The sequence below is a fragment of the Nakaseomyces bracarensis genome (assembly GCF_045282275.1).
Source record: "Nakaseomyces bracarensis strain CBM3 chromosome Unknown Scaff8_0, whole genome shotgun sequence".
Lineage (NCBI taxonomy): Eukaryota > Fungi > Ascomycota > Saccharomycetes > Saccharomycetales > Saccharomycetaceae > Nakaseomyces > Nakaseomyces bracarensis.
Window position 1 is genome coordinate 164,326 of NW_027263969.1, and position 13,225 is coordinate 177,550.

At 39.8% G+C, this 13,225-nt stretch overlaps 7 protein-coding genes across 7 annotated transcripts; 4 read left to right on the plus strand and 3 right to left on the minus strand.

The window, feature by feature from the left end:
• Window positions 1–488: 488 nt before the first annotated feature.
• On the plus strand, window positions 489–2,165 carry APM3 (Apm3p; the record flags this gene model as incomplete). Its single annotated transcript, XM_071052090.1, has 1 exon — window positions 489–2,165. The coding sequence occupies one exon, from the start codon at window positions 489–491 to the stop codon at window positions 2,163–2,165; it is 1,677 nt and encodes a 558-aa protein (XP_070906711.1).
• Window positions 2,166–2,788: 623 nt separating this feature from the next.
• FOX2 (bifunctional hydroxyacyl-CoA dehydrogenase/enoyl-CoA hydratase FOX2) lies at window positions 2,789–5,494 on the plus strand (the record flags this gene model as incomplete). Its single annotated transcript, XM_071052091.1, has 1 exon — window positions 2,789–5,494. One exon carries the CDS (start codon window positions 2,789–2,791, stop codon window positions 5,492–5,494), a length of 2,706 nt encoding a protein of 901 aa, XP_070906712.1.
• Window positions 5,495–5,869: 375 nt separating this feature from the next.
• On the minus strand, window positions 5,870–7,552 carry RSC4 (Rsc4p; the record flags this gene model as incomplete). Its single annotated transcript, XM_071052092.1, has 1 exon — window positions 5,870–7,552. The coding sequence occupies one exon, from the start codon at window positions 7,550–7,552 to the stop codon at window positions 5,870–5,872; it is 1,683 nt and encodes a 560-aa protein (XP_070906713.1).
• A 422-nt stretch (window positions 7,553–7,974) lies between these two features.
• On the minus strand, window positions 7,975–8,481 carry MEH1 (Meh1p; the record flags this gene model as incomplete). The annotated part of the gene is made up of 1 exon (XM_071052093.1): window positions 7,975–8,481. One exon carries the CDS (start codon window positions 8,479–8,481, stop codon window positions 7,975–7,977), a length of 507 nt encoding a protein of 168 aa, XP_070906714.1.
• A 409-nt stretch (window positions 8,482–8,890) lies between these two features.
• Window positions 8,891–9,616, plus strand: MRPL13 (mitochondrial 54S ribosomal protein mL50 MRPL13; the record flags this gene model as incomplete). The annotated part of the gene is made up of 1 exon (XM_071052094.1): window positions 8,891–9,616. One exon carries the CDS (start codon window positions 8,891–8,893, stop codon window positions 9,614–9,616), a length of 726 nt encoding a protein of 241 aa, XP_070906715.1.
• A 387-nt stretch (window positions 9,617–10,003) lies between these two features.
• Window positions 10,004–11,157, plus strand: ECM9 (Ecm9p; the record flags this gene model as incomplete). Its single annotated transcript, XM_071052095.1, has 2 exons — window positions 10,004–10,217; window positions 10,313–11,157. The coding sequence occupies 2 exons, from the start codon at window positions 10,004–10,006 to the stop codon at window positions 11,155–11,157; spliced, it is 1,059 nt and encodes a 352-aa protein (XP_070906716.1).
• A 245-nt stretch (window positions 11,158–11,402) lies between these two features.
• Window positions 11,403–13,106, minus strand: PAP1 (polynucleotide adenylyltransferase PAP1; the record flags this gene model as incomplete). Its single annotated transcript, XM_071052096.1, has 1 exon — window positions 11,403–13,106. One exon carries the CDS (start codon window positions 13,104–13,106, stop codon window positions 11,403–11,405), a length of 1,704 nt encoding a protein of 567 aa, XP_070906717.1.
• Window positions 13,107–13,225: the final 119 nt, after the last annotated feature.

Consider the following 13,225-nt stretch of genomic DNA (forward strand, 5'->3'; position numbering starts at 1 on the left):
TAAAAAGAACACTCAAGATATCTGCTCTGTAATTACTGCACTACTTCCTTCTTTTTCTTGTTTTTATATCTAGGATTCCCTGAAATATTGTCTATCTTATTTGACTCGTCTTTATTATTGAAGCAGATGCGAATTCAAAAAAGAAACACTATAACACCGAAATATAAGAGAGATAAACTCTATGAAACAAGAGGATTATTTTATATTGATGGAGCTGTTATGTGTGAGAGCTATTCTCAATGTTTATTGCTAAAAGTTTGTTTTGTTTTTTGGTTTGGGCCATTGCTGTAATAAAAATTCGTTCGCGCAGTGTTCGAACGAGAAAAAAAAAAATATCACACAGTTAAGATAATACTAGCAATATTAGGTAAAATTAAGGAATATTTGATCAGGGAACTGACCTTTGGAAAACTTTGGGGCGTGGCTGAAAACTACTAATACTGGATAATACCTCAATTGAATATAGAAAGCATAGAGAATTATAATCGATGTACTACCAGGCTGTGTATATAAGTGATAGTGAACACCGGCTGGTGTTCCAGCACTTCCTGAACTCTACAGCTCCCACTTACGACAAAATATGGGGCCGACTAAGTTCAATGTGTCCGTGGCTGGTTAATGAAGCAGTGGGAAATGATCAGAGCCGTGACGGTGGTGTTCAGGATCTGAATGCGGGAGATATTGGTAGAGAGTACAGGGTGTACAAGCGCACGGTCAAGTCAGAAAATGGTAAGTTAAACTATTGGGCCCTGTGCAGCAAAGATACAGACGATATAGCTATCGGTGAGCCATACTTTGTGTTGGAACAGTTCCACGAGAAGCTCCTGGAGTATTTTGACAAGGATTCGTTGAGTGTCTCTAAGATCACTAATAACGCAGACAGGGTTTCAGTGATATGCAACTATCTTATGAATGGTGGGTATTATAATGTGAGTGGTATGTATGACAGCCGAATCAAACAGATTATACCAGAAAGGTCTGATTTTTCAAAGATTATTAGCAGCACTGCTCACCATCTACAGAGTGTGGTGCAGAAACAGCGTCCTGTAACTGGAACCTCGACCAGGAATGGAAGTGGCTTCGGTTATAGCCCAGGTCAAGGCCAAGTCCAAGGTCCAGGTCCAGGTGCTGTGTCAGGGTTTGGGAACGGGAATAGGAGTGGTTCTAGCGGTAGCTCAAGCCATGGACAAGGACAGGCACACAGTGAAGGCATAGTTCCGTGGCGTAGTGGCAAGAACCCGCAGAACGAGCTCAATGACCTATACGTCGATATCAAGGAAACCTTACACGTGATATACCAGAAGAGTCCCAACAGAACACGTAGATCTACGTTCCAGAAGTCTTCGTCAACGGGAGTTGCACCTACCCGCTGCATCACTGGCCAAGTAGAAGGCTCTGTCGACGTCCGGTGTTTTCTCCGTGGGAACCCACTAGTCGAGATCAACTTCAAGAACGAAGAACTCGGCACGCCGAGCCTGCACGATTGCGTGGACAAGCGCGCCCTACTGGGCCCAGACGGAGACGAAGATGTGGGCAAAGATGAAACCGAGAGCCAGCCCAAAGCACTGCGACAACTCCGCTTCATCCCACCAGAGGGCCGTTTTACACTGATGAAATACAAACTGGACCATGGGCCCAAAACCCATAGAGCACACTTGGTAGAGGCAGATATAGAGGACCACCTGGGCATCCGCAGCGACGAGTTCCAGGTCACGCTGAACATCAGCAGCTCCACTACGACGAAACACATCGAGGATCTCCACGTGACTATCCACTTCACCGGAACGGAGAACTACAAAGTGAAGCCCCTGCAGATCACACACGGCCGTCTAGAGAACCTCTCTCCGCACACCAGCCGCTGGATCTTTGACCGCGAACTCTCCACGGGCACGCTACCAGTGCTCCGCGGCTGCATCGAGACCACGCACGACGACTCGGAAACCAATACACAGGACTCTCCTACCGGTTCCTTGGACACGAGTACGCACCCGGGTAACGCTACTGAGCACAAACCGTCGGTACAGTCACTGAGCCTGACGTACCACCACACGGGCCACACTCTCTTGCAGGTGCAATCCATCAACGTAGACGGCCCGACTCAACACGACCTCTTCAAGGGCGTCAAATACCACACCGTCGCTGCCGACTACCAGATCCGCGTCTAAGGCTTTTTTATGAAAACTACATATCGTATATAGAGACCAAATAAACTCCGAGAATTAATTACGCGAGAGAAAAGATAAACTCCGAAGTCCCAGAGCAAAAAAACAACCCTGGGGTAGTTCTTTTTGTGGAGACGTACACCCCCCCACTGGCCCGGCTTTTTTTTTTCTCAATTACCGCCATGCTGTACGCCCGCCGTGCTGTACGCCTACAGTACTAGGCCCACCGTACTGGGTCCACCGTACTGGGCCAGGGTACTGTACGCCCAGAGTACCCTTTTTTTCTAGCAAGAGCAAAAAGCTGTCACACATATACACACACACACACACACACAGAGAGAGACACAGAGAGAGAGAGACAGAGAGAGAGAGAGACAGAGAGAGAGTCAGTGCTGTTCGCGGTAGACGGGCCTCCCCCCATCGCGGTCATCCATTTTTAAAGGGTTTCTTTGAAAGGGTCGGTGATTATTCGAGATGACCCGAATGGGGAGAGGCAAGCATATGTGTGGGGATGGGTTTCATAAGCGGGGTATTGGGTTGTATATAAAGAGCTAGTTAAGCTGTTTTTTTGAATTACATATGGGAGAATCAAAGCTACATAACAAAAGAAACAGAATAATAAAAAGATGTCTCTTAACTATGAAGGAAGAGTTGTTGTGATTACGGGTGCCGGTGGTGGGCTCGGGAGAGTGTATGCGTTGGAGTTCGCCAAGCGTGGTGCCAAGGTCGTAGTGAATGATCTAGGTGGTACTCTTGGGGGATCTGGCTCTAACAGTAAAGCTGCGGATGTTGTTGTCAATGAGATTGTTAAGGCTGGTGGTAGTGCTGTTGCTAACTATGATTCAGTCAATGATAACGGGGAGAAGGTCATTGAGACTGCGATTAAGGCGTTTGGGCGTGTCGATATCCTGATTAACAATGCGGGTATCCTGAGAGATGTTTCCTTTGCGAAGATGACCGAGAAGGAGTTCAGTGCGGTGCTAGATGTGCACTTGACTGGTGCTTATAGGCTGACGAAGGCTGCTTGGCCATATATGCGTCAGCAGAAGTACGGTAGGATCATCAATACCGCCTCTCCTGCTGGCTTGTTCGGTAACTTCGGCCAAGCCAACTACTCCGCTGCCAAATTGGGTCTAGTCGGTTTCGCCGAGACACTGGCTAAGGAGGGTTACAAGTACAATATCTACGTTAACTCGATCGCACCTTTGGCTAGGTCTCGTATGACCGAAAATGTCTTGCCTGCTCATATCTTGAAGCAATTGGGCCCAGAAAAGATTGCACCATTGGTGTTGTATTTGACACACGAGTCATCAAAGGTCACGAACTCTATCTTTGAACTCGCTGCCGGGTTTTACGGTCAAATTAGATGGGAGAGATCTGCAGGTCAGATCTTTAATCCCAACCCTGAGAGCCTGACTCCAGAGGCTATCTTGAACAAATGGACCGACATCACAGATTTTAAGGACAAACCTTTCAATAAGGTTTCTCATCCAATTATGCTTTCAGATTACAACGACTTGATCACAAAGGCCAAAAAACTACCAGCCCAAAATGATCAAGGTTCTGTAAAGATCAATTCCGTTAAGGACAAAGTTGTCGTCATCACTGGGGCCGGTGGTGGACTTGGTAGATCTCATGCCCTATGGTTTGCTAAATATGGTGCTAGAGTAGTAGTCAATGATATCAAGGACCCAAATACTGTTGTTAATGAAATTAACCAGAAATATGGTGCTGGTAGAGCTGTGGCTGACCAACATAATGTGGTCACGGAAGCCAATCAAGTTATCGAAACTGCAATGAAGGCCTATGGAAGGGTTGATGTACTGGTAAACAACGCTGGTATTCTTCGTGACAGGTCTTTCTTGAAGTTAACTGATGAAGAATGGTTCTCTGTTATCCAAGTACATTTGTACTCTACTTTTTTCTTGTCCAAAGCTGTCTGGCCTATTTTCTTAAAGCAAAAATCTGGTCATATCATCAATACCACTTCCACATCTGGTATCTACGGTAACTTCGGTCAAGCTAACTATGCTGCAGCTAAAGCAGCTATTCTTGGTTTCTCCAAAACTATTGCGCAAGAGGGTTTCAAGAGAGGCATCAGAGTCAACATCATTGCCCCACATGCTGAAACTGCTATGACCAAGACTATCTTCAGTGAAAAGGAATTGGCAAATCACTTTGATGCATCACAAGTATCACCACTAGTAGTTTTACTTGCCTCAGATGAATTACAAAAGGTAAGTAAACGTGGTGTAAGCGGCCAACTATTTGAAGTTGGTGGTGGTTGGGTTGGCCAAACCAGATGGCAAAGAGCCACTGGTTTTGTCAGTCTGGAAGACAATATTACCCCTGAGATTTTGAAAGAGAATTGGAAGGAGGTTGTAAACTTTTCTGGTCACACTACCAATCCATCTACTGCTGAAGAATCCTCTATGGGTATTTTACAATCTGTTCAAAAGGCCCAAGTCAGTGCATCTGCTGGTTCAAAGGGTACTTACGATTATAATCACAAAGATGTTATCCTTTACAACTTGGGTCTCGGCGCCAAAGCAACTGAATTGAAGTATACCTATGAAAATAACCCTGATTTCCAAGTTTTACCAACGTTTGCTGTTATGCCAGTTATCAATTCCTCTTCTGGTTTGAAGATGGATAATTTAGTAGATAATTTCAACTATGCTATGTTATTGCATGGTGAACAGTACTTCAAGATTGGCCAGAATCCAATCCCTACGAAGGGTTCCTTGAAAACTGAAGTGAAACCATTGCAAGTTATTGATAAAGGTGGTAAGGCTGCACTAATTGTCGGAGGATTCAAAACTGTTGATACTAAGACAAATAAATTGATTGCTTACAATGAAGGCTCTTTCTTTGTTCGTGGTGCTCGTGTTCCTTCTGATAAGCCTAAGGTAAACGAAGCCAGAGCCCCATTCGCAACACAAAGGTTCCAACCACCAACTGGCAAGAATCCTGACTTTGAAATTGAAGTTAACACAAATGAAGATCAAGCTGCTATCTATAGGTTGTCAGGTGATTTCAATCCACTTCATATCGATCCTTCGTTAGCCAAGCAAGTTGGGTTCCCTGCACCAATTCTTCACGGTTTATGTACCCTGGGTGTTACTGGTAAAGCTCTGCTTGAGAAGTTCGGTGCATACGAAGAGTTGAAGGTAAGATTTAGTAGTTTTGTCTTCCCTGGTGATAAATTAAAGATTAGAGCATGGAAACAACCTAACAATATTGTCATCTTCCAAACTGTGGATCTAAACACCAATAAGGTTGTTTTGGACAGTGCAGCTATCAAATTAGCTGGCAGTTCCTCAAAATTATAAGAAGTTTAACATCTTATTATTATGATATGGCAGCTTACATTCCTCGTTTACTGATAGTTATCTCATTTTCAAATTTCTATAACTACCATTGATAATATTCAAACAAAAAATAAATTCTTATAACAATTGTTGAAGAAACCTTTCAAATAAAAGTTCTTAACCACTGTATATTATTATTCTATATAATGTTATAATGTGAATATGACTTACTGTAAAATAAACATAAACAAAGTTGGAAATAAGTTTCCAGGCTTTCATAAAGTAAGTTTGTCGAAGATGAACAACGTTAGACAGCTTTAAAGATTAATTTAAATACGTTGTTTAAATTAGTATTACAAATTTAAAAATCTAGTTAAAATAAGCACATTAGGTAGATCAGGCAAAGATATTAATCCAGATTTTCAGGACCTCATCTACATTATTGGTGCTATCAGAACATTTAACCTCTAGGCAGTTTAGCCCTTCAACAAGCTTCATGTCAAATTCTTCTTTTACTTTAACATCCGAACCCAATAAGTTTGGTTTTTCATCCATTTGAAGGGTAAGCAATTTCCTTTCATCAGTAATAACTTTTCTCGATTTCACCATTTCCTTATTCACAAATAATGTAAACTGTAAATTTGGTTTTGTTGGTTCTGTTACCATTGTCAATCTGGTGTGGATTGGTTGTAATGAGATAGTGTACATGTTTTCATTTTGACTCATGTTTTTGCCTTTAAAGACATACTCTACCCAATGTGGTGTTGTTGGGGGTGCTAAACCAGGTAATGGATCAACCGATTGTTTAAACTGACCAGCAGATGAGAAGATTTCCACTTGCTCTATAAGCTCAAAAGGCTTCTTTTTCATAGTATGTTCTTCAGAAAACGTAACTTTGTTAATAGACTGTAAAATATTATATTTAAGCTTTTTGGCCTCTTCTTCTTCCAGATCTTCTTCGTTTTTTGTGTTGATATCGTCTTTATTACCTAGCGGCCCAAGTAAAAAGTCTTCTGACATGATACCCCTGTTGTATCCATTCCCAAGACCTTCCAAGTTATAGTCAGTCTCTGGTATATCATCATTTTCTAAAAATTTTGCAGGACTGGGTTCTGGGACATCCTGTAATAAATGTTCTAGTGCATTATCTTCTAATTCAAGGTTCAATTCACCTCTCTCATTCGCATCTATCAACTCTGGGAAGAATTTCTTATTCATTAGTAAACTGAAGTAATCCAATAGTTTTGTTGCATCCTGGTAGATAAGTGTGTTTACATCGTTGAATACTAGAGCATTCAAGAAGACCTGTTGCACATCAATAACGAAATCATATACTTTCCTGTATTGATTACCTATTAGATTTGTCTTAACCACATCCAGTGAGATTGGTCTGTGAATGATTTCATAATATTCTGGTAGTATTTCACCATCAACCATTTCCACAAACGGTTCACATATCTTCATTTTATTATCGACACCCTTTGTGTTTCTACCGAATGCCTCCTCTATATCTTTATCCGTACATTCCATAAGAATTTTGAAGTACTTATCAATTCTAATTTTAAGTTCGTCATTGACCAAATAGTTACGTCTTGCGTTCTTTGCTTTGAGCACCTCAGCTTTAATCAAATCTACTGCTTGTTCTGAGTTCTTCACGATTAGAGTATCATCCTCATTGTACGATACACAATTTTTGGTAATCAGCTCTACATCTAATAGAAAGAGACGGTTCCCGTCTGGTATTTCGTAATTCCGCGACTTAATCTCATTAATTGAGATTGGTTTTTCAATCTTATAGTAGTACTGTGGATGAAATTTCCTACTGGGCAACTTAATGAAATCCTTAAATATATTTTTGTGCGAATCAAGCAAATTGTCAAGAGTGTAGCTAATAAATAAATTAAGCTTGGGTATACTCCAATCATCTGTAAATAATTCTGAATCAGGGTCTAATGGAGCATCGTAATCAACACGGGGTAGTGATGCTTGCGTTCTGGGATGTTTACCAGGCGTGTATTTAGGTGTAGGTGTAGAATCCTGTTCCTCCTCTTCAGCAAGCTTTCTTTTCTTAAAAACCATTTAGTTGTATTTCTTCAATGTTTTATTTTTTTTACTTCTCTCTCCCTCTGTCCCTTAACACTAGATGGGTTCCCTATCTATCAGAAGTGATTACAATCTTTAATTTCCTATAGCAAATCAAAACACAAAAAGAAACGTAGATAAAACAAACTAAAGAGTCAGTAATGGAAAGCACATGACATGGACATGCTGATATCATCAAAAAACTCTAAATTAAGGTCATTTTGCTTTCAATGCAATCGCCAAAAAAAAAAAATAACTGAAAAAAATTTAGGCGAAAACCAAATAAGTTGACGTTAATAGTGACACTTCACGTGTAATGAATCATTATAATATAACACCATAATATCCTCTACTGTAGCTCAAAGCTTTGTATTTATATAGGAACAGCCTTTTGTTTTTATTGTTTTTTTAGATCAGTATCACAACGATACGACGAGATCGCCTGTGGGTTTGACTTCCAGTTCTGTCTGCAGCTGGTCAAATAGTAGTTTGTGGGCTGCTTTCAGCTCTTTCAGTGAATATTTAGAGTCTGATTTGGTTAGGACCGTACATGGTTCTGATACATGCGACTCTGCTGAGACAGGTTCTGCACTGACGTCTTCGTTACTCTCCTCTACTCCATTTGCTCCTTCTTTTGTGGTGGTACCATTGGTGGCACCATTGGCGTCACTGATGTCACGACCGTGGGCCACAATACCACTGTTGTTGATCATAGATATGTCTATCAGTTTGTCGTTCGTGTCGCTCACGATATCCCTTAGCTGCTGTTCCCGCGCTAGGACACGCATCTCTTCCTCCCGCTTCTGCCTCTGCACCTCAGACTGCTCATCGAGATCCCTGTTTTCCGTACCATACCCTTGTTGCTGGCTCAATAGCGGCTCGTCCTCATCCTCACGTTCCCTACAACAACTCAATATAACACCCATATTATTTATAAATGATACCCTTTTTTTTCCGTTTTAACCTTTATATACCGTGCTCAACCTCAATATACCAATAAAGTCTAGGCAGTTGTAATGTGCAAATAAAGTAATAACAATTACAAAAGTAAAGCTTTTTATAACTATTACTACAGCTACCTCTATATGCTTATATATATAGACTATCATAGCTTTCTGCCCTATAAATAAAAAAAAATTTTTTGGGCGACGACCCGCTTGCCGGTATAAAGACACAGTCAAAAGGGAACTTAACTGTAAAAGGCATTATCTAGCAGGGTGAAAGGGAGAGGAACAAGAAACAATAGCCTATCTGAGCCTCTGTAGTTGAATTAGTTAACGTTCGGATTTTGATTGACTCAAATTGGCTTAAATTTGCGAGTATAGGTTGAAGATAATGATTAGGGTTACTGGTAGACGGTATTTGCATGCATCAGCGGTGAGACAGGACTTCTTTTCGTGGTTCTCGAAGAAGAAGAAGGAGCCTGTTCATGTGCAGGACCAGGCACTTGTGAGGCCTACGAAAGAGATTATCTCTGAGGTAGAGAGGGGTGAAGTTGCGAAGGATAATCTAGTATCTAGTAAGATCAAGTTAGATCTTTCTCCTGAGAAATTCATTGGTGTTACGAAGTTGGAGCTAAAGAAGAAGAGAGAGCAGGAGTTATTCGATACCATAGAGTTGAAAAGGTGGTTGAGTGAGAAGTGTGTTGAGACTCCCGAGGCCCTTGAGAAGATTATAGATAGTGCAGCCCGGGAGGCTGGTGTGGAGATTGGGGCTCCCTTCCCTGATATCAAGAGCAGATTTATGTTCTCCAAAAGTTTAGAAAGTCAATCTGGGTACGTGGTGCCGGACCATGTGCTAACTGGCCTGAAGACCGGTGCTGATATTAAGAAATACTTTAACGAAGAGATATTCTCAGGTAAACTTGCCAGATATAAGCCTAGCGAACCTAACGCCATCCACCTGACTGATGAAACATACAAAGCACCAAATATTAGAGTGGTGGATAACTCGGTACCTATAAAAGAACGCAAACTGAGATTGAAGAAACTAATCTCTACAGCAAACGAATTAGAAGCAGAAAAGACAAGAAGACTAATGGAAGAAGCAAAGACTCGCTGAGAAATTTCCAGGGCTGAGTATAATATATTTTGGGTTTTTGAAAGATAAAAAGAACCTGCTTGTATATAACTTTTTTTTCCTCAATAAAAGACCACAATATGAATATATATCAAAAATGCTATGTATATAAGTTAACATATTCCATTTTCTCAAAGTCTGCAAAACCCTATAATTAATACAAATTAAATATAGGATATGTTGCTAGATGAATATATGTACTTCTATCAATTCTTAATACTTAATAGCGTCATCATTAGCAAAGGAATCAAAAAAAAAAATACTATCAACAATAAAATGAAAAAGTGAGGAAGATTATGGTTGAGTCTTTTCAGCTAGGGAAAACTGGAGCTGCACAATCGTCTGATAGAGGAATATATACCATAATTGATGGGAACTGAATTACCTCTCTGCCAGGAATTATTCGATCATGTTACGAGTTCCCCAGGAAATCCATTTTTAAGGTTAAGCTTTGCACCTAATCAACCATCCATTGAGTCTAGATACTACATTGATGATGATAAGGAGTTAATCTGTTTCAAAAAGACCTTTTTGATGGTCTTTAAGGAAGCTCATCAGTACTTTAATAGGTACAACGATAAATGTATGTGATATATGTCTTTCAGTTTTATTCGTTCCAGTGAGTTATTCATAATATACTAACAAGACTAATAATATTACGAATATATATGTAACCAGATATCTCTGATTATCCAATTGATAGGAGTACTTATTTGGCTTCCCTGGCTCTACTATTTACGACGTCAGAAAATAAAACTATAATCAACGTCCATGAACAATGTTTAGAGGCTTTAATATATTGTTCCATGGATGAACTTCGACGCGAAATAGTGTTCATTCAACGACTACTAAGTTGTACTAATAACAAGCTAAACAAATCATCTTCATTATGGGTACTGTACAAGAAGATTTATGATCGGTTTCATAGCAAAGTAACAATTGATGTTTGCACTACTGTTATCAATTCGGCTACTAATCATTTCTCAAACTATTACGCTTGGAACTCTGCTCGTTGGTTCTATATAAATGGTGAGACAGAACTGCATAACGATCTGCTGGATGAAACTAAGACATTTTGTTTGAAAAACTTTAAGGATTCAGCTGCATGGTCGGCGTTCCTGTTTATGCTACTCCCAAACATTGCCGCTGAACATGAAGTAATTCAACCAAAATATTCTTCTCCAAACAAATTTTCTTTGATTAACAATCAGCATCAGGTTGATAGTGAGATGGTTGATTCAGTTGCAACAGATGTAGCAGATCTACTGGATTCCTTAATGATAGTGGAATGGTCACCATTTTGCTTTATACTATCAATTGTCCAATTACATCATAGTAAGGCTAGCCAAGCCATCATGTTGAAATGGAATAAGCAAATCACAGATTTTGAATTAAATTATAAAGAAATCACGTTTGTCCATAAACAACCTTACGTCGACCAAGATGAATCAAATTTCACAATAAGACAAAGAATACTACATTTTGGTTATAAGAAAAGGGTATTGTTATCAATGGTTATATGATACTCTATGTTGGTCCAAACAGAGAAGGTACTATGAGGAGGTAAGAAAAATTATTTATATTGCTGTAAATTAATGATGATTTATTAAAAGTATGCTGTGAATCCGAATTTCTCTATAGATGCTATTAAATGAATTTTGTATAAATAATAAAAGGAAACATTTTGGTTGAATAAAAACAAAAAAGAATAGATAGTAGATGACAGGAAATTAAAAGGAGAGAATAGATATTACCTTACTTTGCTTCTTTATGCAGTTGGGACAGCTGCCACATCAGGAACTGCAGACGTTGCTAAAGATTTGGATCTTTTCGTTGCTTCATCATTAACCTTATCCCCCTTCCTTCTTTTGTTAACTTTCTTTGCTGGTCTCTTCTCATTTTCACCGAATACATCATCTGGCAGTTCATAAGACTTTAGATATCTTATTACTAATGAATAGACGTCTGGGTTTTGATACGCCTCATTGAAATTTCTGCATAAGTTGAAAAATTCGCCGCAAGGAACATGCATATCTATTTTCTCCTTTTTGTTTTCAACAAAAACATCCAGTCCAACGTACATTGTAGTTATATGAACCTTTTTCTTTTCTTTGATATCGTCATCTTCTTTGTTATCGTCATCGACTTTTGTGAATTTCTGTAAAGCGCTCTCTGTAGCATGAGATCCATAACTGTTCAAAATAGTCTTAGCATCCTCTTCTTCGTCATAAAAGTAACTAACTTCGAACGGTTTGAAAAATGGATGAGCCAATTTTATTCCTGGGATCGTTTCTAACTTTAGTGTCAATAATCTCAATTTACTCTCAACCAAACCACTCCATTTCAGGTGTTCTTCATCATCGCCCCTGGTTGCTGCAGTAATTGTTAGATAGTATTTATATTGAAAGAAAAATTCATGTTTCTTGAAAAGATCTGACCAAGATTTCTTATCTGAGAAGATTTCATTTGTAACCTGAATACCTCTTTCCAGTTCCTTTAAGATGACCTTCTTAGTCGATTCAGTTATATTATGTGTGGCACACATTGATGGATAAGCAGGAGTAATAACAGGCATACGATGTGATCTGTCCTGAGCATATATCTTGGGGTTCCATACACGTACTTGTAGAGGACCATCTTCAATCGGTTTCAGAATAACCGGTTGAGGCCATTTCCAATCTGTCAGAATTTTAAAGAACCTGTTCAATATAACAGCACTACAAGCATTAGGATATAACTGACATATTCTTGCTACTAACATTGCCCATGCCACACCACCCGGGAAACCAAATACATTAGCATAGATGGCTCTTCTTTGGGCCCAAATCTTAATAGCTCTTAGAGCAATTCTGAAAACGCTAGGTTTTGGAACTAATTCTAAGATCTCATCTGTTACTCTAGTACCATTCAAAGCTCTTAGGTCCTTTTCGTCCAAATTCCGCAGCAGAGACTTGTCATCTAGTGTTAGTGACTGCGGTACCTGTGCAATATCCAGCCTTGCACAAATTAAATCGATCGATATACCACTAAATTTTAGCTTAATGATCGGCACAAAAGCGTCAGGCACAGGAGCAATTTCCTCAAGCTCTTTCCTCTCTCTCAACAGTGCATCGAAGACTTCAAAGAAATCATCTCTTGTAACATGTTTTGGAACCACAACTAAAGTATCAATATCACTGCCGGGACCATGGACACCTAGTCTATAAGAACCATACGTGAAGATCTTACCACCAGCGTCACGAGCCATACCATCAGACATGTTCTTACGCTTCGACACCTGGTACACAAACTTCTCTGTCAGCTCTTGCAACGTCTTCAACACTTTAACCCTGTTCGCGGTCTCTTGTTCACTCTCAAACGAGTTCTCTTTCTTCAGTTCCTGAATCAGCTGCTCATTCAGCTTATTCTCTGCAGCAGTCGGCCCCGCAATAGAAACAGGACCAGTAATACCATATACTTTTTGGTAATTCATCTTTTTAAAATATATATATATTTTTTACTTTTTCTTCCTATGATCTTCTACCACTTCACTCTTTACTCTCTCGGTTATATCTCTTCTTTTATTTTAAAAAACAGAAAATTACTTTACTG